At 51.7% G+C, this 21,717-nt stretch overlaps 2 protein-coding genes across 14 annotated transcripts in view; one reads left to right on the top strand and one right to left on the bottom strand.

The window, feature by feature from the left end:
* Positions 1–1,370: 1,370 nt before the first annotated feature.
* Ncf1 (neutrophil cytosolic factor 1) lies at positions 1,371–12,032 on the top strand. Of its 3 annotated transcripts, XM_013149307.2 has the most exons (12): positions 1,417–1,513; positions 4,316–4,494; positions 5,260–5,340; positions 5,598–5,673; positions 5,958–6,123; positions 6,820–6,875; positions 8,427–8,549; positions 8,823–8,930; positions 9,735–9,852; positions 11,092–11,199; positions 11,301–11,428; positions 11,697–12,032. In XM_013149307.2, exons 3-12 carry the CDS (start codon positions 5,266–5,268, stop codon positions 11,819–11,821), a joined length of 1,083 nt encoding a protein of 360 aa, XP_013004761.1. In that variant the 5' UTR covers positions 1,417–1,513; positions 4,316–4,494; positions 5,260–5,265; the 3' UTR covers positions 11,822–12,032. The 3 variants fall into 3 exon arrangements, with proteins under 3 accessions (XP_004999467.1, XP_013004764.1, XP_013004761.1); XM_004999410.4 differs by lacking the exon at positions 4,316–4,494 and having other exon boundaries at positions 1,371–1,513; XM_013149310.3 differs by lacking the exons at positions 4,316–4,494; positions 8,427–8,549; positions 8,823–8,930 and having other exon boundaries at positions 1,371–1,513.
* Positions 12,033–14,389: 2,357 nt separating this feature from the next.
* Positions 14,390–21,717, bottom strand: part of LOC100725780 (general transcription factor II-I repeat domain-containing protein 2B) — a 40,323-nt gene continuing 32,995 nt past the window's right edge. For 7 of the 11 annotated variants that reach the window (XM_063234495.1, XM_063234491.1, XM_063234492.1 and 4 more), the window contains 5 exons: positions 21,110–21,187; positions 19,165–19,248; positions 18,318–18,501; positions 17,833–17,861; positions 14,390–16,275 (listed from right to left, as the gene is read on the bottom strand). In XM_063234495.1, the coding sequence (XP_063090565.1) occupies positions 14,582–16,275; positions 17,833–17,861; positions 18,318–18,501; positions 19,165–19,248; positions 21,110–21,187 (2,069 nt within the window). In that variant the 3' untranslated portion in view covers positions 14,390–14,581. The remainder of the gene's footprint in view (positions 16,276–17,832; positions 17,862–18,317; positions 18,502–19,164; positions 19,249–21,109; positions 21,188–21,717) is intronic. The other 4 variants (XM_013149301.3, XM_023563727.2, XM_063234496.1 and 1 more) reach the window with 4 other exon arrangements.

Raw genomic sequence — 21,717 nt, 5'->3', positions numbered from 1 at the left:
CCCAAGCTACTGCCTAGATGAACAACACAGCCCCTGTAGTCAGGGCGTGGCAGAGACTGGTTCTCTCCCAAGCAAGGTCCCCCTGGCCTCTGTGGTCTCCAAGCCACTCTGGTGGTGTTCAGCCTGCCCCTCCTCATTGGGCATTAGGTTCCCCTGGAAGTGATGCAGGCCCTTGTCACCACTGAGGAGTGCCCCTGCTCCTTGCAGGAGCAGGGACCCTAGAGACACAACCAGGAATGACCACAGCAGGCCTTTCTGGCCACCCCCAGTGCTGGGAGCTCTGGACCGGCCAGCAGGCTGCAGGTGAAAGAAGCAAATTCTGCAGAGCAGAAAAAGGGCTCAGGCTGGGAGCAGCCAGTGCTAGGCAGGCAGGCAGGGACACAGGGGCGACTCAGTCAGTCCCCAGAGCCCAGCATGGCGCCTCAGGATCTGCATCCAAGCTCCAGCAAGGACAAGGTGGGGAGCTGCCACCAGTGCCCTTGCTGCCTGCTGCCCCACTGCCCTGGTCCCTTTCCAGGCAGAGCTGCTAGATGCCGTTTGTGGGAGAAAGCTGAGCCCTGCACACTGCTCCTATCACTGGTCAGGATGGGGACTTGGGCTTCCCTGAGTCCCAGGTGGCATTCAAGGGTCCTCAACTGCAGAGTCAGACTCATTCATTCAGCAAGGGACACAGCAGCAAGCCAGTATTCACGAAGGACTGGGAAGAAATAGGGCTGAGACCAGGGCCCTGGAAGAAACTGGCTCTGCTAGGCTCACATTCTGGGGAGGGGAGACTTCGCCCAAAAGATAGGATGGCCTGAGAGGCCGAGGCAGAAGGATTGCAATTAAAACCTGGGCAACTTAGTGACTGAGTCCCTGTCTTGAAAAATAAAAAGGCCTGGGATCACAGCTCAGCATAGCTCAGACCCTGGCTTCCATTCCCAGTATCGCAAAATGAATAAATAAAATTCAAATTAACCAAAAATTATACTGGTAATATATCAGTGAAAATCAATGCTGGGAAGAAAATGCAGGGAGAGGCAGGGGCAGGTGTGAAGTCTGCTGTTTTACATGAAGTCGTTAAGGAGGGCCACGCTACAGAGGTGACACCTTGCAGAAACCCTCAAGAAGGGGATGATGGGATGGAGGCTCTGTGTAAAGACCCTGAGGCTAGGTTAGGAGCACGTTTCACAGGGCTACAGAAAGGCCCTGGGCTGGGGCCAGAAGGCCCAGCGTGGCAGACTGAGGGGCAGCAGATGGAGGGCAGGCCCACCCAGCCCACATGTGCCTGCTACTGCTCAAGTCCACAGGGCTGGAGCTCAGGGTCCCCAGAAACTGAAAGAAGCAGCTGAGCCCTGCCCTCCTGCTCCCCTGATTGGGACAGCAGTGACTTCCTCTTTCCAGAGCATTTAAGACCCAGCCCCGGAGCGCGGGGAGGACGGAGAGACACCACCAGCCAGCCATGACGGACAGCTTCATCCGCCACATCGCCCTCCTGGGCTTCGAAAAGCGGTTTGTCCCCAGCCAGCACTACGTGAGTAGGGAGCGCGGGTGGGGCAGAATGTAGGGCAGAAGGCTCCTCCTGGGACCTCGGCTGCCCGCCCCGGGCCATTCTTCCCCAGCCACTGCGCCCTGCACTCGGGCCACCTCCTCTGTCCAGCCCCGCTCCTCGGGGCTCTCACGGCACATGTTAGAGCCTTAGCCTCTCCCACGATGTCAGCTGCCTGTCTTAGCCTGGGACTGGGAATGCGGCCACCTCATCCCAGGGTTCCCTCGCCCCAAGGGGCTGCACGTGGTTCTTGGACGCACGTTAATGTGCCAAGCCACCTGTCTCCATCTCAGTCTCTACCCTCCTTTCTCCCGCTCAGCTTTTAATCTTGAAATAATTTCCTGCTAGCACTCCTATGCTTTCGATTTTCATGTTAGATTTCACATCTGTTTGTAGTCTGTTCTGCTCTGTGGTGGGAGATACAAAGAATTCTGGTGTGGGCGGTAGTGGTACTCGGGATTGAACACACACACAGACACACACACACACACACACACACACACACACACACACACACACCACACGCATGCCTGAGAAGCACTCTGTCATCGGGCGGCACCCTCAGCCCTATATCTAATATTATCTTTTACCAAAAAGGCCAGCCGAGGGGCTGGGGATTTAGCTCAGCGGCATAAGCGCCTGCCTTGCAAGCAGGCAGTCGTGAGTTCGATCCCCGGTACCGATAAAAAGGAAAAAGACAAAAAACAAAAAAACAACCCACAAAAAGGCCAGCCGAATCAGGCATGGTGGTGGCACACACCTGTAACCCCAGCATTCTAGGAGGCTGAGGCACGAAGATCAAAAGTTTGCACTCAACCTGGGCAATTTAGCAAGTCAGCAAGATCTTGCCTCAAACTAAAAGATTTTTAGAAAGACTGGAGGTGCCAGGCTTGGTGGCACATGCCCGAAATCCCAGTACTTGAGAAGCTGAGGCTAGAGGATCATCGTGAGTTTAAAGCCACCCTGGGTTATATGATAAGTTCAAGACCAGCTTGAACTACATAAGCAAGACCCTGTCTCAAAAAATAAAGGCTGGCATGTTGACTCAGTTTGAAGGCCTCGGCTTCAATTCTCAGCACTGCCAGAAATAAATAAATTAGTCAAGTGCTAGTGTTTAAAAATTTACCTTCACTCTTACAACTTCAGATGTTACATCAATCATATATTAAACCCCGTAGGCTTTTTTATTTTTAAAATTTTATTGGTACATCATAGGGAGAAGCTCTGTAGACATTTGCATCTACTTCTAGATTTTTCCATTCTGTTCCATTACAATTCACTTATACACCAGTGCTATACTTTTTTAAAAAAATCATTGTGCCAAAATATGCATACATAAAATTTACCATTTTAGCCATTTTAGGTACATAGCTCACTGGCATTAGCGTGGTCACGTTTCATTGCTAGAACTTTTCATCTTTACTGTACCCTCTAAATAGTGACCTTTATGTCCTCTCCCATGGCCCCCCAGTGTGCTGGGACAAGCATGTGCCATCCGGCCCTTCCTGGTTTATAGGTCTAACTATTCCAATAAATTCCCATAAATGAGATCATGCAGTATTTGTCCTTTAGTGACTAGTCATTTTATTTAGCATACTAACATGATGTGTTTCAGGGTTATTCATCTTTTATTTATTTATTTATCTATCTATTTATTTATTTATTGTACCAGGCATCAAACTCATGGCCTCACTCTTGCCAGGCAGGCACTTATCCCGCTGAGCTAAATCCCTGGCTTTTATTTATTTTTTGAGATATGGTTTCATTATGTAGTTCAGGCTGGCCTCAAACTCATGGTGATCCTCTTGCCTCAGTCCCCTGACTGCTGGGATCACATGCACACATCACTATGCCTGCCTCCATCCTTTTTTTTTTTTTTTTAACACCAATAGGGCATTGAACTCAGAGCCTTTGCATTGAGCTACTTCCCCCAGTTCCTATTCATTTGTTTTCACTGAAACAGGGTCTTGCTAAGTTCTCTAGACTAATCACTAACACAAACTTGCAATCATCGTGCCTTAGCCTGTTGAGTATCTGGGGTTACAGAAGTGTGCCACCATGCCCAGCTCACCTAGCTGTTTCTATTATTTCTGTACCAAGGTTTGTGTTTTTCTTTCAGTTATGGCTCACGTGAGATAGAGTTCAACACCACACAGTCTGTCTGTGTGAAATATGTAATTCAGCATGTTAAGTATATTCGAGCTTTGTATCTATCACTAAAGTCAGTGTCAAGACATTTTCTTTCCATCTCCTGCCTGAATAAACCCTGTACCTATGAGCAGTCTCTCCAGGTCTCCACTCCAGCCCCTGGTGATGCCGATCCACTTCATACAGATGTATCTGTTTTGGAAATTGTATATAAACAGAACTCCACATTCTCTTCCTGGGTTCCTACAATGCCTGAGCCCTTTCCATTTCCCACGCCTGGAGACACACATGCCAGCCCCAGGAGTAAGGTCCTGCATCCTAACTTCAAGTTAGGATGATGAGTCTGAGCTGATGTGAAAGAAGCACTAGTCTGTTTTACATTACTGTAACAAAACACCTGAGGATAGGGACCTACAGAGAAAAAAGGCCCCTGAGATACCATTGTACTCCCAAAAGAATGGCTCTGATCAAGAACTCAAAAACTGACAGCTGGAGAGGCTGTGGGGGAAAAGGAGCTCTTCCCTGCCAATAGTGGGAATACAGACTAGTGCAACCACTACACAAAACAGCATGGAGCCTCCTCAAAAAACTAAAGTGGACATTGCATCGGACTTGGCTCTCGCTCTCCTGCACACATAGATTCACAGCAGAGCTAACGACCTTGTGGTGCAATGATCCACGGACACCCGCGTCTGTATGGCACACCTCGAACTGCTCAGGCTTGCAAGAGGCCTACATGTGGATCATCAGATGAGCCTGTACAGCAAAGGTGGCACTGACACACAGTGGAGTAATACTCTGCTGTAAAAAAGATACATGTAAGTCGTATGTAGGAAAATGGGTGCACTTTGAGGCCACAATGCTAAGGACATAGTCAGAAGGTTAAATATTTCTGACTATGAGCAAAGAGCAAAGAGCAGAATGAAAGATTGATGACATGAAGTAGGGAGATGGACTTTGAGGGACTGGGAAGGAGTCTGGGGAGGGGGAGACAGTAGGGAGGGAAGAGGAAGTAAAAACGACGAAGCAGCGATATGCAATCTGTACCAGCTCCTCTCAATGACTACCATAATCATCATTGATTGCAAATGTATACTAATTTAAAAAGAAACTTAAAAGAGGTTGTTGAGGTCTTGAAACTTAAGGTTTGGGAGACTGAAAGACCAAACTGCACGTTGCTGCCTGGGGTGCGGACCTCAAAACAGTGGTCTCTAGATGGCAGAACCGTACACTGAGGACCCAGCCAGCCCAGCCAGCCGGCCGTGCCCCTCCCAAAAGACCCCGCCTCTATTTTAAAAAGTCTTTTTCCTTTTTATCGGTACCGGGGATCGAACTCAAGACTGCCTGCTTGCAAGGCAGGCGCTTATGCCGCAGAGCTAAACGCCCAGCCCCAAGGCCCCGCCTCCTAAAGGTCCCACCACCTCTTAACCAGACCACCCTGGGCGCCAAGTTCCAACACCCGCACCGCGCGGGAAGAAGCCAGTGCAGACTGTGGCCGAGCCGCCCAGGCCCCACAGCCGAAGGCAGCAGCTCCCCAGTGCATGGAGCCCCGGGGGCCCCGAGCTGACCCTGCCGCCCCGCAGGTGTACATGTTCCTGGTGAAGTGGCAGGACCTGTCCGAGAAGGTGGTGTACCGGAAGTTCACTGAAATCTACGAATTCCACGTGAGTGGGGCGAGCGGGCCAGAGCTCTCCACTCCCCCGCCGCGGGGCTGCTGCTGTGGGCCGGGGCGGGGACAGAGGGAAGCGGGGGTCACACTCAGGCTGGTGGCGGCTCTGGCTGGCAGAGACTCAGGGCTGCGGGGCCAGCTGGGCCGGGGAGCCTGCAGGGCGCCCAAAGTGGGCTCGGCTGAGTCTCCCGAGGTGGTGGGAGGGGCGCAAGGGGCGTCCGTCTCATTGCTGTCTTGTCCTTTCGCGTCTAGAAAATGCTAAAGGAAATGTTTCCCATCGAGGCGGGAGAAATCAACCCCGCAAACAGGATCATCCCGCACCTCCCCGGTGAGGCTGGGTCCAGACCCCCCCTACCCACGGCGTGCTCCACCCGCCCCGGCGTCCCCTCACCCCTCACCCCTGGGGTTCCCTCACCTCCGCCGGATCCCCTTACCTCCCCCTGGGGTCTCTCACCTCCCCAAGGCCCCCTCCCCTCCGCCAGGTTCCCTCATCTCCCCCCGCCTGTGGATCCCTCACACCTACCCCGGGGTTGGGGTCCCCTCACCTCCCCGGGGGCCCTTCAGTGCCCCTGAGTCTCTCACCTCCCTGGTGTCCCCCACCCTTCGCTCCAGCCCCACGTTGGTACCACGGGCAGCGCACTGCCGAGAGCCGCCAGGGGACGCTGTCTGAGTACTGCGCTGCGCTCATGGCGCTGCCCCCCAAGATCTCCCGCGGCCCGCATGTGCTGGGCTTCTTCAAGGTGCGGCCCGAAGACCTGCAGCTGCCCAGTAACAGCCCGTAAGTGGCATGGATGGGAACAGGGCGGGCAACGAAAAGGAGCCTGAGGCCCAAAGAGGTCTCAGGGTTCTGAGGAACATGCCTGATTGGGGACTATAGTCCTGGGTCCTGTGCTGTAACCAGCTGGTCATTGACCTAGAGTAGACCCGTTTCTCCCCCTTGCTGGGAATTGAACTCAGGACCTTCACACTGAGCTACACCCTCACCCCTTTTCATTGTTTTATTTTTAGCCAGGATCTCACTAAATCAGTGTTTCCCAGGCTGAACTGAACAAGGCAATCCTCCTGCCTCAGCCTCTCAAAGTGTGGGAATTACAGTCCCGCACCCCACTCCCATTTCCTCCAATCTCTGACTGAAGTTCCCTGAGGTGTGTGTGGGGGTGCTGAGGATTTAGCTCAGCAGCACAAGTGCCTGCCTGGCATGCACAAGGTCATGAGTTTGAACCTCAGTACCAAAAAAAAAAAAAAAAAAAAAAATTGTAACAAGGTTGGGGGCAGAGCGGGTCCCCCTCAGGGCGTCTGCAGAGACCAGGCCAGCCAGTGCCCCCATGGCATCAGGGGTTGCCTGGGGCTGTCATTCCTGAGCCTTCCCCCATTTCCGGGTCCCCTGCTCTGGAAAGTCCTCCTGCAGGTCCGTGTGGGCTGCCCCTCCTCAGTGAGTGCTACCTACCGCACAGACTGGTTCTCCCCTCCACAGGACAAGGAAGGTAGAGACCTACCTGGTGACCAAGGATGGCAAGAGCAATGCTGCAGGTGAGAGCCCAGTGTGGGGGTGTGGAGCCAGGGGTCCCCTTGCAGATCCTGCGGCTTCAGTGCCCCTTATTAACCTGGGCTTGTGGGGGGGGGGGCTTGGGAAGGGTGAGGGAGCCAAGGTGGCTTTCAGGAGTGACCCAGGGCAAGGTTTCTAATCTGGTTTGTGCAACAGCTATTAACAGTAATCCCTAACATTTACCAAGCACTTACTCCATAGCAAGCACTTTCTTTTTTTTCCAGACAGGGTCTCTGAGACTGTACCTGAACTCACTAAGTAGCCCAGGCTGGCCTTGAACCTGTGGGGATCCTCCTGCCTCGGCCTCCTGAATGCTGGGATTACAGTTGTGTGCCACTACGGCCAGCGGGCACTTTGTAAATGTATCGATTGTCAGTGGAACATGGTGTTATGTGCTTGTAATTCCAGCATCTGGGAGGCTGATGTAGGAGGACTGCAAATTTCGGCCCTCTCTGGCAACTAACAAGAAAACCCTGTCTCGAAATTTAAAATACAAACAATAAAAATGACTGGGGATGTAGCTTAGTGTGAAGGCCCTGGGTCCAAATCCCAGTACTGAAAAAAAAAGTATTAATGCATAAAGCTGGGCACCATGGTGCACTCCTGTAGTCCCAGAGCCTGAGGCAGAAAGACTGCCCAGGAGTTTGAGGTAAACCCAGCAGCATAGTGAGATGTCCCTGAAGTTGTTGTTTTCACCAAGTGAAGCGTAAAATGACAGGAAACAGGTACCCTGAGGAACACACTTGCTGGAAGGGTCTCTTCCTTGGGGTCACCTTGGCATCACCTTGAATCGGGGCAGACTTGTCCCCAGGTCCCCAGCCAGGACTCTGGTGACACAGACGCACTCAGCCAGTAGGAGCTTAGCTCAGTGAGGTCCTGGGTAGCACCACAAGAAGATGAGGTGTGACCTGGACAAAGTACCACAGGCCGGTGACACAGGTGACAGAAATGAGTCTTTGAGGTCTGGGGGCTGGAAGTCAAGCTCAAAGTGCCCCCAGGACTGGTTTCTCCCAGGCTCTCTCCCCTTCCCTCCTGCCTAAGCACCCTAGCACCCCCTTCTGCTGCTCCCCCAACTGTGTTGTCTTGGGTACAGAACCCAGACTCTTCACATGGAGCTCTGTCCCAGGGCTTTTCAAACATTTTTATTTTGAGGTAAGATCTCAAGAAGTCACTCAGTAGGGGCTGGGGATTTAGCTCAGCGGCATAAGTGCCTGCCTTGGAAGCAGGCAGTCATGAGTTCGATCCCCGGTACCGATAAAAAGGAAAAAGGCCAAAAAAAAATTAAAAAAAAAAAAAAGCCACTCAGTTTCCCAGGCAGGGCTCCAGTTTGCCTCCGTGCCCCCCCAAGGTCCCTGGAAATGGTGCCACGTTGGCTTCACAGGGTCTCTGCTGCACTTCCTGCTCCATCAGGGTCCCTGGAGAAGGCGGCCCCAAGCCCCTGTGACCTCCCAGCTGAGAACCCAGTGTCTAGGAGGTGCTGGGGACTCAGTGACTGGGGGCTGCAGGAATCTGCTTAACAGCCTCCTCACTTCCAGACATCACCGGGCCCATTGTTCTGCAAAGCTACCGTGCCATTGCCAACTACCAGACGACCTCAGGCTCTGAGATGGCTCTGGCCACAGGCGATGTAGTGGAGGTCGTGGAGAAGAGCGAGAGTGGTCAGGCCCCCTGTGCAACTGGGATCTGGTTCCCCAGGGCGGGGTCCCCTCGAATGGTGCAAGCTGGGATGAGATGCTTATGGGTGCAGGCCTCGTGTGGACTTGGAGTCTGCTGCTGAGGAGGGGACTTAGCCCTGTCACCTCATGAGCTGGGGTTGGGGGCGTGGGATTTTAGCACCCCATGTCTGTGTCTCTGTGTGTCCTCAGCAACCTCATGGCTGAGGGAGGCTGCCAGGCTCCACTTCTCTCATTTGCTTCCCCACCCTGGCACAGGCTGGTGGTTTTGCCAAATGAAAGCAAAGCGTGGTTGGGTCCCTGCATCCTTCTTGGAGCCCTTGGACAGTCCTGATGAGGCTGAGGACCCAGAACCCAACTATGCAGGTACCCAGCCTTCCAGAGCCCAGGGCTCCAGGAGGAAGGGGCACAGAGAAGGGAGTGGTTGTGCTGGTGTGGCCCAACTGCTGCCCACGACGAGGCCCCCAACTGTCTCTGACTCAGGGACCCTGGTAGGTCATGATGTCTGCTGAGGATAGGAAAACAGGAGGTGACAAAGGGAGAGGGTGCAAGTGACAAAGGTGGCAGCTGAATGCAGTGTGGAGGTAGTGTCCCCATCACTGACTGGAAGGGGACCCTGGCTGACCTGGGGCCACATGTGTGGGGCCTGCACTGAGTTTGCAGTCAGTTAGGCTTGGTTGACCAGATTTTAAAATCCAGAGATTTCATCGGGCATGAGAGGCTAAGGAAGGAGGATCACAAGTTTGAGCCTAGCAGTTTAGTGATTAGCAAGACCTTGTTTCAAAATAAAAAAATTAAAAGAAAGGGCTGGGGACGTGGCTCAATGCAAAGATCCTGGGTTACATCCCCAGTAATAGAAAAAGTAAAAAGGAAGGATTTTACCCTTTAGTGGGGGATTTATGGCTCCTTGGGAAAAAGCCGGGACTCTATGTGGCTGTAGAGTGACCAGTGTCCCCCATGCAGGTCTCTTCAGTTACTGACTGGGCCCCTGTATTTGTGGGAGGCCTGTTCTCTGGCGTGGGTGGCAGTGGTGTGGGGTGCACCCTGGGGTGGGCACCAGAGGGGTGGTCTGGCTCCATGTGGGGCTGCTCAACTGGAGGAAGCCGGAGACCCAAAGGGAGGTGCCAGGGTCTCCCACACACCACAGCCTGTGTCCCCTTCATCTGCCAGGTGAGCCCTATATTAGCATCAAAGCCTACACTGCCGTGGAGGAGGATGAGATGTCCCTGTCAGAGGGTGAGGCCATCGAGGTCATTCATAAGCTCCTGGATGGCTGGTGGGTGGTCAGGTAGGTGCCCTCAGCCCACAACAGCCCAAGCAGGGGACAGACGAGCCCAGTGCACCTGGTCTAGGGGGCTCGGTGTCTTGGCCCAACGGGGTCCCCATTCCTTGGGACTCGGGGTCCCTTCTTGGCATAGTGCAGCTATCACTCCTCCTCCAACAGCACAGCCAGGTGTGGAATTTGTTGCCCATGATGTCCAAGACCACAATCCTTTTCCTTTGAAAATGTGCTCTGCAGTTCCCATCTTTCTGTCCCTCCAAATGCGAGGCTGTTGGAACACTCATTTTGTTATTTTCTGGTTGTGGGGGGCAGATTCCTTGCACCCAGGGGGGCTCCTAAGCCAGAGCCATGGGTCACCCTTGGCCCTCAGCAGTAGCCACACACACTCGAGCCTGGCCCTTCACTTGTTAACCCTAACTGGCACCGAGAAAGCATCCAGGTAGGGACAAGCTGAGTAGGGACTTCGTTGTGGTCATTGCTTCACCTTGGAATGTTTGTGTCATGCAAAGATTTTTTTTTTTCCTGCTCATAAGTATACTATTGAGTGTGGAAAAGAAAATCTTTCCAACAATGGCGCTGGAACACCTGGTTGTCTATATGATAGAAAAAAACAAAAGACTCAAACAAAACTCCAGATCCAACTGGGCGTGGTGGCACATGCCTGTGATCCTAGCCCTTGGGAGGCCGAGGCAGGAGGAGTGCTGAGTTCGAGATCAGCCTAGGTTACAGAGTGAATTCAAGGCCAGAAAAGTTAGACTCGCCTCAAATAAAACCTCTGAAAAAACTCAGATCCCAACATCACACTATAACATTTGTTTTGGATAGATCACAGGCTTTACCTAGGACTTACCATGGGTAAAATCTAAAAACAAAAAAGCATTTAGAAAAAAACATATATAGAAGAATAAAAATACATTTTAAAAACATAGATGAAAGTGGAAACGACACGATCACTTTCTTGGGACAGAAAAGGCAACATCTTAAAAGAAAAGAGAGAAGGGCTGGGGATTTAGCTCAGTGGTGTAAGTACCTGCCTGGCAAGCGTGAATACCAAAAAAAAAAAAAAAAAAAGTAAAAGAAAAGAGAGGCCCGGGATTTAGCTCAACTGTATAAGTGCCTGGGTGTCGAGCATGAGACGATTCCCAGTACAAAAAAAAAAAAAAAAAAAAAATGTCAAGTAACCCTGCCCAGACTTAGCCCAGGCTTCGCAGCTTCCTGCTGGGCCTCCAGACTGCTGTCTTGTAGAAAGGAGGACGCCACCGGCTACTTCCCATCTATGTACCTGCAGAAGGCAGGGCAAGAGGTGGAGCAGGCTCAGCGCCAGATCAAGGGCCGAGGGGCGCCTCCCCGCCGGTGAGTCAGGCCCCGGATGGGGAGCCGGGAGGTTGAGGGAGGGGCGGCGTGGGCGCCAGGAGTGACCGGGGACCTGGTGACACCCGGTCCCGCTGGCCTAGGTCGACCATCCGCAATGCGCACAGCATCCACCAGCGGTCGCGGAAGCGCCTCACCCAGGACACCTATCGCCGCAACAGCGTGCGCTTCCTACAGCAGCGGCGCGGCCCAGCGCCCCACGGACCCCAGAGTGAGCGCAGGAGAGGCCTGGCCCGAGAGCTAGGGCAGGGCGAGTCCTAGAGGGCGGAGTCTGAGAGGAAGCCAGAGGAAACTTGGGAGGGGTGGCCTAGGCAACGGGGTTGGAGTCGGAGGAAAGACCCGAAAACAGGGCCAGAGGGCAGAGACAGCACTAGGGAGAAAGGGGCGGGGCCAGGGGCGTGGCGAGCCCTAGAGGGCGGAGTCTCAGTAAAGAAGGCTCCCTAGGTGAGACCCCCGACCTTCCTCTCTGTCCGGTTCAGAGCAACTGCAGAGCCAGCGAGCAAAGCCGCAGCCAGCAGTGCCCCCAAGACCCAGCACAGACCTCATCCTGCACCGCTGCACCGAGAGCACCAAGCGAAAGTTGGCATCTTCTGTCTCTGTCTGAGGCCTGGGCGCCCTCCTCAGAAAGCCCCTCCCCATCCCTGTATATACTTGTGTGGAGCCCAACGCCCCGGTTGTATGGGGCTTTCAGCCCACGAGGCCATCAGCCACCCTCAATAAATGTTGCTTGCAGGGCACTGAGGCCTTGAGGAGGGTGGGCGTGGCTCTGTCCCAGTGACCTCCCCACAATTGGGAGTTAAACAGATTCACACTGAGTGACATTCTCAGCTCTTTTTTACTTTTTTATTTTGAGACAGAATCCAAATTTCCCAGGCTGGGCTTGAACGTTCATTACTCTTGACTCAGTCTCCCAGAGGCTTGATTTCAGGCATGTGCCACCACTGCTGGCCCTGGGATATTTCTAGAATGACAGGCCACTGAGCTCCGCTAGGTGCACACTGCCCTGCTCTTGGCCAGGAACAGGGGTGTAGAAGCCCAAGAGCAAGAAAGAGGGGCTCCTGGTCCTTGCTGACCGTTTGAGCTGCCCCCCCTGCAGATGAGGGTGAGCATAGCAGGAGACAGGCCACATTCCAGGGCAGGGCCATGCGGCCCCAAACAAAAACAAAGGCCCACACAGGTGTGCAGGGCCCGTGTCCCTTCTCTGTTCCTGCCCACCTTGGAGGATGTGAGGCTATGAGCAGCGTTTGCTATCGAGCCCCTGTCCCCACATGCAAAGGACAGCATTAATCACAAAGGCCGCCACAGGAATCATGGAGAGCTGCTCTCTGGCTTGAGCCATGGCAGGGGAGTGGGTGGGTGTTGGGAACACTGGTCCCGTTAGAGGTGAGACAAAACCACGGGAATAGGTGCTTCCCAAGGGAGTGTTCTGATGGTCAAAGGGTTGGGAGAGCCCGCCGGGCCTGGCATCAGCTGCTACCACACAGGGCTGAAGGGAGACAAACTGACCCTGCTTGTTCAGTAGTGCTTACAACCTTTCCATTCAATGCAGGGTCAAGTGCTTTCATCGTTTCAAACTTTTTTTTTTATTAGTACCAGGGATCGAACTCAGGACCATGCGCTTGCAAAGCAGATGCTTATGCCACTGAGCTAAATCCCCAGCCCCTTTTTTTGGTATTTTTTCCTAAGCTGAAACCCCTCCAGCCATGACTTTTCCATATTTCTGGTTCCCTGGAAGTGGCCTTTGTGTCAGCACCAGCATCTCCTGGGTGAGGTTAGAAAGTGATTGGCAAAGGCCCTGTGTCCCCAGAACATGGGAGAGATATGGCTGGAGGAGCTGGCTCTGTCAGAGCTGCCGCCTGTCAGCCACCTGTTTCCTTGATGCTGGGCTCTGCGCTGTATTTCTGAGAGCAACGTTGGTGGTTGGGGATTTCACAGGTGAGGAGACCAAAGTCCAGAACATGTAGGTGATTTGCTCAAGATAACTGGGCAAGAAAGGAGCGGGGCTGGGAGGCAGCCAGACTGCCTTTCTGGTTTTCTCTCTGGCCTAGCTCAGGGGCTGAGGGGCAGGCCTTTTGGTGGACCCTTGGGTAGCTTCAGGGGTAGGGGCGCACAAGCCGGGTAGGCAGCCTGGCCTCAGGGGTCTAGCGCAGGTCTGCCTCTGGCCAGCTCTGTCCTCTGCCCCTCCTGGCTAGGACAGGCTCTTGAACAGGGGCAGCATGGCCCACCCTGGGAGTGGACAGCGATGAGCAGCCTCGCCCCCTTGTGCAGCACCAGGCCACTCTGAAATGCTCCCATCTGTGGACTCTGACAATGGTGACCTCTGCAAGTCACTCCTACTCACTTTCATCCTGCAGTTTGTTTCTTGTGTGGGTGACTGCCAGACAACAGCCACCACATTCCAAACCCAGTCCCCACACAGGAGCCAGGAAAGAGGGAGATGGACAGTGGATTTCAAAGTGGAAGGACCCTGGTGATAGAAGGGAGCTGGGCTGAGCACTGCTGTCCCCTCCCTGCCATCTGATGAGTGAATGGCCACTTGAATCCTGCTGGGTCCACGTCCACAGCAGGTGGGGCAGCTGTGGTGAAGAACAGACTGTGTGTAAATCCTGGTGACCCTGCAGATGGCAGCAGCTGGAGGCTGGCCTCTCCCTGCATGTACCAGCCTTGGCCTCTGCAGCTTTCTGAGCAGCTCAGCCTGGTGCCATGATAGGTGGGGCAATGTTTGAGGGTCTCTAATTGCCGTGAATACACATGAAGAACACAAAGGAGAACCAGGTGTGGAGGCACACGCCTGTCATCCCAGCACTCTGGGTGGCTGAGGCAGGAGGACGGCAAGTGAGAGCCCAGCTTGGGCAACTTAAGCCATTTAGTGAGACTCTCAAAATTGAAATAAGAAGAAAAAAGAGAAAAGAAAGAAAGAAAGTTAGTTGCTGATGTAGTTTCATGTAAATGCTCTGGGTTCAATCCCCAGTACTGGGGGGAAACATATGAACAGCCATTCCACCTGGATTTGGACCTGTGCTGGACCTGGTGGGGTAGCATGTAAATGCGGAAGGGGCACAGATGTACCTGTGGCGAACAGACACAGCTCTCCGTGTCTGCGCCCCTGTGCAGACCATGGTAACCAGGGGAGTGGGAAGTGACTGGTGTCAGACAATGACAGGAACACAGCCCAGCTTTCTTCAGTTTTACTGAACTACAGTGAAGCATAAAATACCATGCCAGTGGGTGTGATCCTGCAAACTAGACTTCCAATTCAAAATGGGAAAAGAGGACACTCCAATATATGATCTAACCCGTTGTCCTCAGTGGGCCTTCACCAGGCCAGTGGACCCCAAGGCTGGGCGCAGTGGACGCTTCCTTCCTAGGTGGCACCATGAAGCGCAGAGTCCCACTGTGAGTCCTGCAGCTGAGAGCCATCCTTGGTTTGGCTCAGCTTCATGATGGAGAAGAGCTGTTCACAGATGTAGGTGCTGCCGAACATGGACAGGATCCTGGCACAGTGGCTTCGGTACCTGGGGTAGCTGCTCCACAGATACTTGTAGAACTCAGGGACACCCACTTTGTCATACTTGGCCCTCAGCGCAGTGTTGCACTGCAGGTCAATCACCTCCATCTGCAGCTCCTCGCGCACGCTGTCAATCTTGATGGCGAACGGTGAGCTGAATAGTGTGAGCTCAGCCTCGTAGAGTTTGAAGTCGGACAGCCGCTTCTGGAACTCGCTCTTGAGCTCTGCGACCCTCGGGATGTAGTTCAGCCCATCACTTTCATTCCTGGAAACTGATTTCAGCGTGGGAAAGTGGGCCAGGTTATTCCTGGCCAAGTGCGTCTCCCAGAGGCATAGTTTGGCCACAAATGCCCGAATCAGGTCGTACATCTGCGTCACCATCTGGGAGTGTCCTTGCAAGGACATGTTCAGTGTGTTGAGATGCGTGGTCATATCCACCAGGAAGGCCAAGTCCCTGATCCAGTCCTGGGAGCTCAACTGAGGCACAGGTTTCCCCCGAGAAGACAGGAAGTTGTCGATTTCCTCCAAGGACTCAAAGAACCTCTTTAGCACCAGCCCGCGGCTGAGCCACTTGATCCCAGTGTGATACAACAGGCTGCCATACTGGCTGTCAAGCTCGTAGAGCAGCGTGGTGAATTCACTGTGGTTCAAGCCCCGGGAGCAGACCCAGTTCACAGAGCTCACCACCACGTCCATTACGTGGTCCATCTTCAGCCTCTGTGCACACAGGGACTCGGGGTGGATGATGCAGCAAACGGACATCAGGTCTGAGCCCTTGCAGAGCATGGCTACCTTGGCCTTGAGCTTGGTGACCAATCCGTGACTGGCATCCACCATGGCCGGAGTACCAGTGGATGCAACGCTCACCAGCTTGGACCAGTCGATGTTAAATTTCTTAAGACTCTTCTCCACGCGTGAGAAGATCTCATGGGCAGATTTTGTGCCTGTCATGGGCACCGTGTCGAGGAGCTCTTCGGACATATCAAAGTTCTCATCGACACCCCGGATGAAGATGGCCAGCTGCATGGTGTTGTTTATGTCTGTGATCTCATCGATGGCGATTGAGTAGGCCACAAACAATTTGATTTTCTCACGCAGCTTCTCCCATGGGTTCCCAGCCACATCTTCTATGGGCTGCACCATGATGCTCTCAGGCGGATTCACACTGGGGAGGAGTTTGGGCTCGGGATACAGCACATCTGATGAGCCCAGGAGATACTTCTGGAGCCCGCTCTTGAGCTCCTCCAGCTTGGCGTCTCTTGCCTGCTCCGTGTATCGGTCGTAGTGCTTGCTGTGGTTGGTCTGGTAGTGGCGCCGTAGGTTGTACTCCTTGGACACTGACATGCTCTGCTTGCATATGAGACACGTGGGGATGCTCTGCACCTCCACGAAGAAATACGCGCGCTCCCACTTCTCTTGAAACATGCGACCCTCTTGGTCAATCTTGCGTTTGCCCACTTTGGGTAGAGACAGGAAACATGAGCGATTTCCCTTTGGTCTCAGCGTTACTGTTAGAAAAGCAACAGCAAGCGAGGCATGGTGGCTCACACCTGTAATGTAATCCTAGCACTCAGGAGGCTGAGGTAGGAGGATTGTTGCAAGTTCAAGACCAGCCTAGGCTACAAAGTGAGCTCAAGGCCAGCCTGATCTACATAGAGACCCTGTCTCAAAAAAAAAAAAAAAAGAAAGAAAGAAAGAAAAGCAACAGTGAAAGTGCAACAGCGAGGGGCCTGGGGTACAGCGGGGTGCAGTACCCCGGGAGGCAAGAAGAAGCCAGCCCTGAACCAGGGATCCTGCACAGGGCATATGGCCTGGCAGGGCTGTGGCCAGAGTATCAGATCGCTAAAGAAAACCTAGAGATTGGATTTGTTTTTTCTTTGCAGGGCTTTCACACTAAGCTACACCACAGCCCTTTTTATTTTTTCATTCTGAGATAGGGTCTTGCTAAGTCATTAACTTGCCCAGACTGAGTTTGAATTGGGATTCCTGTCTCAGCCTCCCAGAGTACTGGACGTACAGGTAGGTTGTCTCTGCCTAGCTCTGTTTACATTTTACCACACATTTTCTCTTGTGATTCCCAAGAGAACTTTGAAATAACAGGGACAGGAAATGTCACAGGAGGCATGTGATAGACAAGCTGTGAGTCTCAAAAGTCTCAGAACTGCAGGGAACTCATGCATGTAAGTGCTGGAGTGAGCATGAGTTGAAGTAAGCGAGACACCTGCAGAGAACACAGATACTAACATTTGCCTGGAGGAAATGCAAATAAGGCTACAGAGACAAAGCCAACCTCCGGCTTTGAGACACTGGGGTGGGAAGAGCACGTGACTGAGAGCGGGTAGGAAGCTCCTCTGGACTACGGAGTTGTTCTGCTCTTAGGTGGTGCTGGGGTGTGGGTTGCAGGCAGAGGAGGCTCGGTGGTGAGTGCTTGCCTGCCCCGAGTGAGGCCCTGAGCTCCATCCCAACAGCATAAAGAAGAAGTACTAGAAATCACTGAGTAACTTTCCTCTTAATCCTAATATTAGAAAAACAAGCGTGGTGTGCACACCCGAGATCCCAGCACTCTGGGAGGCTGACACAGGAGGATGGCAAGTCTGAGCCCAGCCTGAAAAAGGGCCAGGAATGTAGTTTAGCGTGAAAGCCCTGGATTCAATCCACAGTACTGGGAGAAAAAAGGAAAGAAAAGAAAGAAAAAAAGAAAAGAAAAGAAAAACTAAGAGTAGGTCTGGGGATTTAGCTCAGCGGCATATGTGCCTGCCTTACAAGCAGGCAGTCGTGAGTTCGATCCCCGGTACCGATAAAAAGCAAAAAGACAAAAAAAAAGAAAGAAAAACCAAGAGCACAGTACAGTAAACCAGAGGGATAAGGTGAACTTGCTGAACATGAATTTTATGTTATGTTCATGACACCTCCACAAAACTATAAAAAGTCAGTTAGCAACCCGATGCGTTTAGGAGGTAGTTTGTCACACCCAGGGAAAAGCAAATCGATTCAATCCTTGAAGGCTCAAGGTCAGGTGTCCAGAAGCCAGGACCCCCAGGGTGAGCGCCCACAGGTTGCTGCATCAGTGCCACTAACTGGATGCTGTCTGCCCACAGAACACTCACCGTTACTGAGCTCGAGCCCCGGAAGTGGTCTGCGGAGAAAGAGACAAGTGGACACAGCATAGCTTAAGGTCCCCTCCTGTCTGACCCTTCTGCCCCACTCCCACCCCAGGGCCTGGTACTGACCTACATCCCCAGCTCTTTTTACTTTTTATATAAGATCTTACTAAATTGCTACATTTCCCAGGCTGGGCTAGAACTTGTTCTCCTGCCTCAGCTTCCCAGAGAGCTGGGATCACAGGTGTGTGCCATTGTACCAAGCTTGTCCCACATACTTCTGCTGGGTGTCAATGCAACTCATGCTGTGGTGGGAGGTAAAATTGAGGCAGGCTGCTTACATCCACTGAGAGACAAGAAAATGGACCCAACTCTATACTTAACTGCAGGACCCAGGCCACCTTCCAGGGAAATTCCCTGGGTGGCAATTGTGTGCTTTTGGTAAGTTGTGACCTCCAGATGCATTCTGGTGACCAAGGGACCCTCCTTACCTGATGACAGTGAACTTGATAAACTCAGCAGCATCCAGGATCCTCCGCATGGAGCTGATCTCCAGGTACCCAGGCGCCTTGAACACCACGCCGGGGGGCATCCCGTCGATGACCACGCAGCCCGGGTTGAAGGTGATCTTCCTGTAGGGCACTTTCACAGGGAAGTCCACACCAATTGCCTCACCTAAGACAGGGCGAGTGGCAGAGACCTGGTACACTTTGTCACTTTCACTTCCAGAGCCATACTTTATCTTTGATGTCAAGATTTTAAACTGGGCATGGTGTCACATGCCTTTAATCCTGCTGAGGCAGGAGGGTGGGAAGTTCGAGGCCAGCCTCGGCTACTTAGCAAGACCTCGTGTTAAATTTTAAAAGTGGAAGGGTGTTGGCCCTCATTCCCACTTGATGATCTGCTATTGTTACTTTACTTCCCAGCAGGAATGTGATGTACAAATGTCACTGTATTGATTTCGAAGTTAGCATGGGTAGTAGAGAAGACTCTTTCTATCTATTAAACATGAATTGTCAAAGTACCTACCTGACAAGTTTCTGTAAGGATTAAATGATCAAATTTTTATCACAGCTCTTTCACAGAAAGGGCAACTCCTCAGAAGATAAAATATCATTTATTTATTTACTTATTTACTTATCTTTGAGACAAGGTCTCTGCTGTGTAGTTCAGGCTGGCCTTAAACTATACATGGAGCCCAGGCTGGCCTCGAACTTGCAGTGATCCTCCTGCCTCAGCCTCCCAAGTACTGGGATTACAGGCCTGAGCCATAACACCTGACTTGATAAAGTGTTTTTTTAAAAGAAATATTTCAAGCATATGAATACACAGACTTACCAAATTTTCTACTGAAGAGGTCATTAACTTGTTCTCGTAGCTGTTTAATCTTTTCAATGCTTGATAATCTTTCCTTCTCATTATCTAAAAGTAATTACATAAATAAACAAGCCAAGGTTATTAATTCTTCTCCAAACTGTTGGGAGAAAAGTTAGCACTTTACCTGGCTCAGCAGTCATTTTACTCTTAGCAATAATTACTTTTGGAAATTCGCAAAAGGAAGCCATTTAAGAATAAGAGAGAATTGGTAACACAATATAGTATTTGGGGAACATTTTTGATGTCATGCAAGATGCAGTGTTCAGCAAGGCATAGTGCACACTCGAGTAATCCTACCATGTTGGGACACTGAGGCAGGAGAATCACAAACTTGAGCCCAGCCTGGGCAACTCTGTGACTTAGCCAAGACTGTATCTCAAAATACAAATATAAAATAAATAAAAGTCTGGAGATAGGGTTCAGTGCAAAGTTCAGTCTCCAGCAACACACACACACAAACACACACACACACATGGACCAGGACAATCATCATTAGGTAACTGATGGTAACTAGGTAAACTGTGATGATCCAATGAAAAAGCACAGCCAGCCTGTGCTTTTCGGGAATTCCAAGTGAGATCTGGGATACCTCCGAAGGAACCTGTGGGTCAAGTTTACTGAGTTGGGTTTGTATGGTTCAGGTTGACAGGGAGAGAGCATGAAGTCAGTGAAGGGAAACCAGCTGAGGAGCAACGGTTACTGGGCAATGGTTGACACAGCAATGCCAATATTGTGCTGTGCCAGGGTGATGCCACCTAGAGGTGCAGGCTGGGATGTGGGCATACTGTATGTGGGCATACTGTTTTGGGGGACAGTCATGGGGAACTTGGACAGTCAATGGGGAACAGGGGTCAGGCTTGTCATTCATGCTCACCACCACATTCAACATTAGAATAGAAATCTTAGCCAATGCACTATGACAAGTAACAGAATGAAAAGGTACTTGGAGCTGAAGGAAATATTTTCCTACTTAAAGATCATTCTGGGCAGGGGCTACAGCTCAGTGGTAGAACTGTTGTCTCAGATGCACGAGGCCCTGAGTTCAACCCCCAGCACCACAAAAACAAAACAAAAAAACCCTTCATTTTATTTAATTTGGAATAACTAAAACGAACAGGATTTAAAATCCAAGAGGCAATAAAATAGCATGCAGAAATTTCAGTCTCGCCCCTCTCCCAGTTTCCACCTTTTAGCCTGGAGATCTGATAATCTATGTTGTCAGATTCTTTCGTAGTTTCCAAATATAGCTTACAAACAAGACAAGAAAAGACAAAATAAAACATCACCAAATATAGCTTACAGTGGGCCCTTGAGTTACTGCCAGGCTGCCATGTGAACAGCCTGGGTTAAGAGCAGAATTTTACTTTTAACTATAAGCACAGTCTTGAGTTAGGGCCCAAATGCCAGCTGCCTGTCCTTCCAGATGGTCTCAGATACAGATTTAATCCTTAAAGAGTTCTGGAAGGGACCTGATGACAGGGACATTAGGTTACAGTGTCCTTTCCTGGGTGGAGTTCCTCAAGAAATCCTGGGCCAATGTCAACCAAGGACACTGAGCTCTGCCTGTGTACAGCAGAGAGACTTTGAAGGCTACCTAGAGAATCCTGAGCCTTCAAGGGACAACCTGAGTTATAGCTGGCCCTGGAGACCAAATGGAGCTCCTAGCTAAGAGTTTGCTGTATTTAAACAGGAAAGGATTTCATGATGGCACTGAATCAGTGTTCCTGCTGTGCCAATTCCAATCGCACAGCGGCGGGTGCGGGGCTATCGGAGTGCATTTTACTTCCCCGACCTGCTGGTGCCTTACTTGTCAGGGTGAACCTAAGCCTACCCTGTGTCGCCAAATGGTGAAGACAGAATGAAAACTGTAAAACAAATTATGATCCAGTCAACTAAACGCCCCTACCTGGAACCGACACCTGCACGATGTTAAGCTCTTCAACACCCGATGCAGAAGCTGTGATGCTGGATGGATTTGTGTTTCCTTAAAATGGAAACTGAAGTTTAGAAATCACAAGAAGTGAGACCAGTTCTCAGGAAACCACAATGGCACTTGGATGAGAAGCCAGGCTGCAGTTTTTCTTTCTCAGGACTGGGGATTCGCACGGAGCTACAGACCCAGCTTCTTCCCTCCCTGTTTTTATTTAGAGACAGGATCTCACTGTCACCAAACTGCCCAGGCTGGGTTCTAATTTGTGATCCTCCTGCCTCAGCCTCCTAGAGTGCTGGGATTCCAGGTGTGGCCTACCATGACCAGCCCATCTTTCTTTCTTTCCTCACTTGTACAGAGCATGGTTTGTCCCGCTTTGGGCCAGTGCTACTTTGCCAGGCTTAGTTGTGTTACCTACAATGTCCCGATGTTCACTTGGCCTACTGTGCTGTATGCATGTGCACACTGATTTCAATCTGTTTCTCACAATAATCCTTCAAAAAGAGCCAGGCATGGTAGCTGACACCTGTAATTCCATAATTCAGGAAGCTGAGGCAGGAGGAATCACCGTGAGGTTGAGGTTG

The sequence above is a fragment of the Cavia porcellus genome, unplaced genomic scaffold (assembly GCF_034190915.1).
Source record: "Cavia porcellus strain 051 isolate PalLab524CR breed Dunkin Hartley unplaced genomic scaffold, mCavPor4.1 scaffold_23, whole genome shotgun sequence".
Taxonomy (NCBI): Eukaryota; Metazoa; Chordata; class Mammalia; order Rodentia; family Caviidae; genus Cavia; species Cavia porcellus.
Note: the sequence above shows the minus strand (reverse complement) of the source record. Positions and strands in the feature narration are given on the sequence as shown.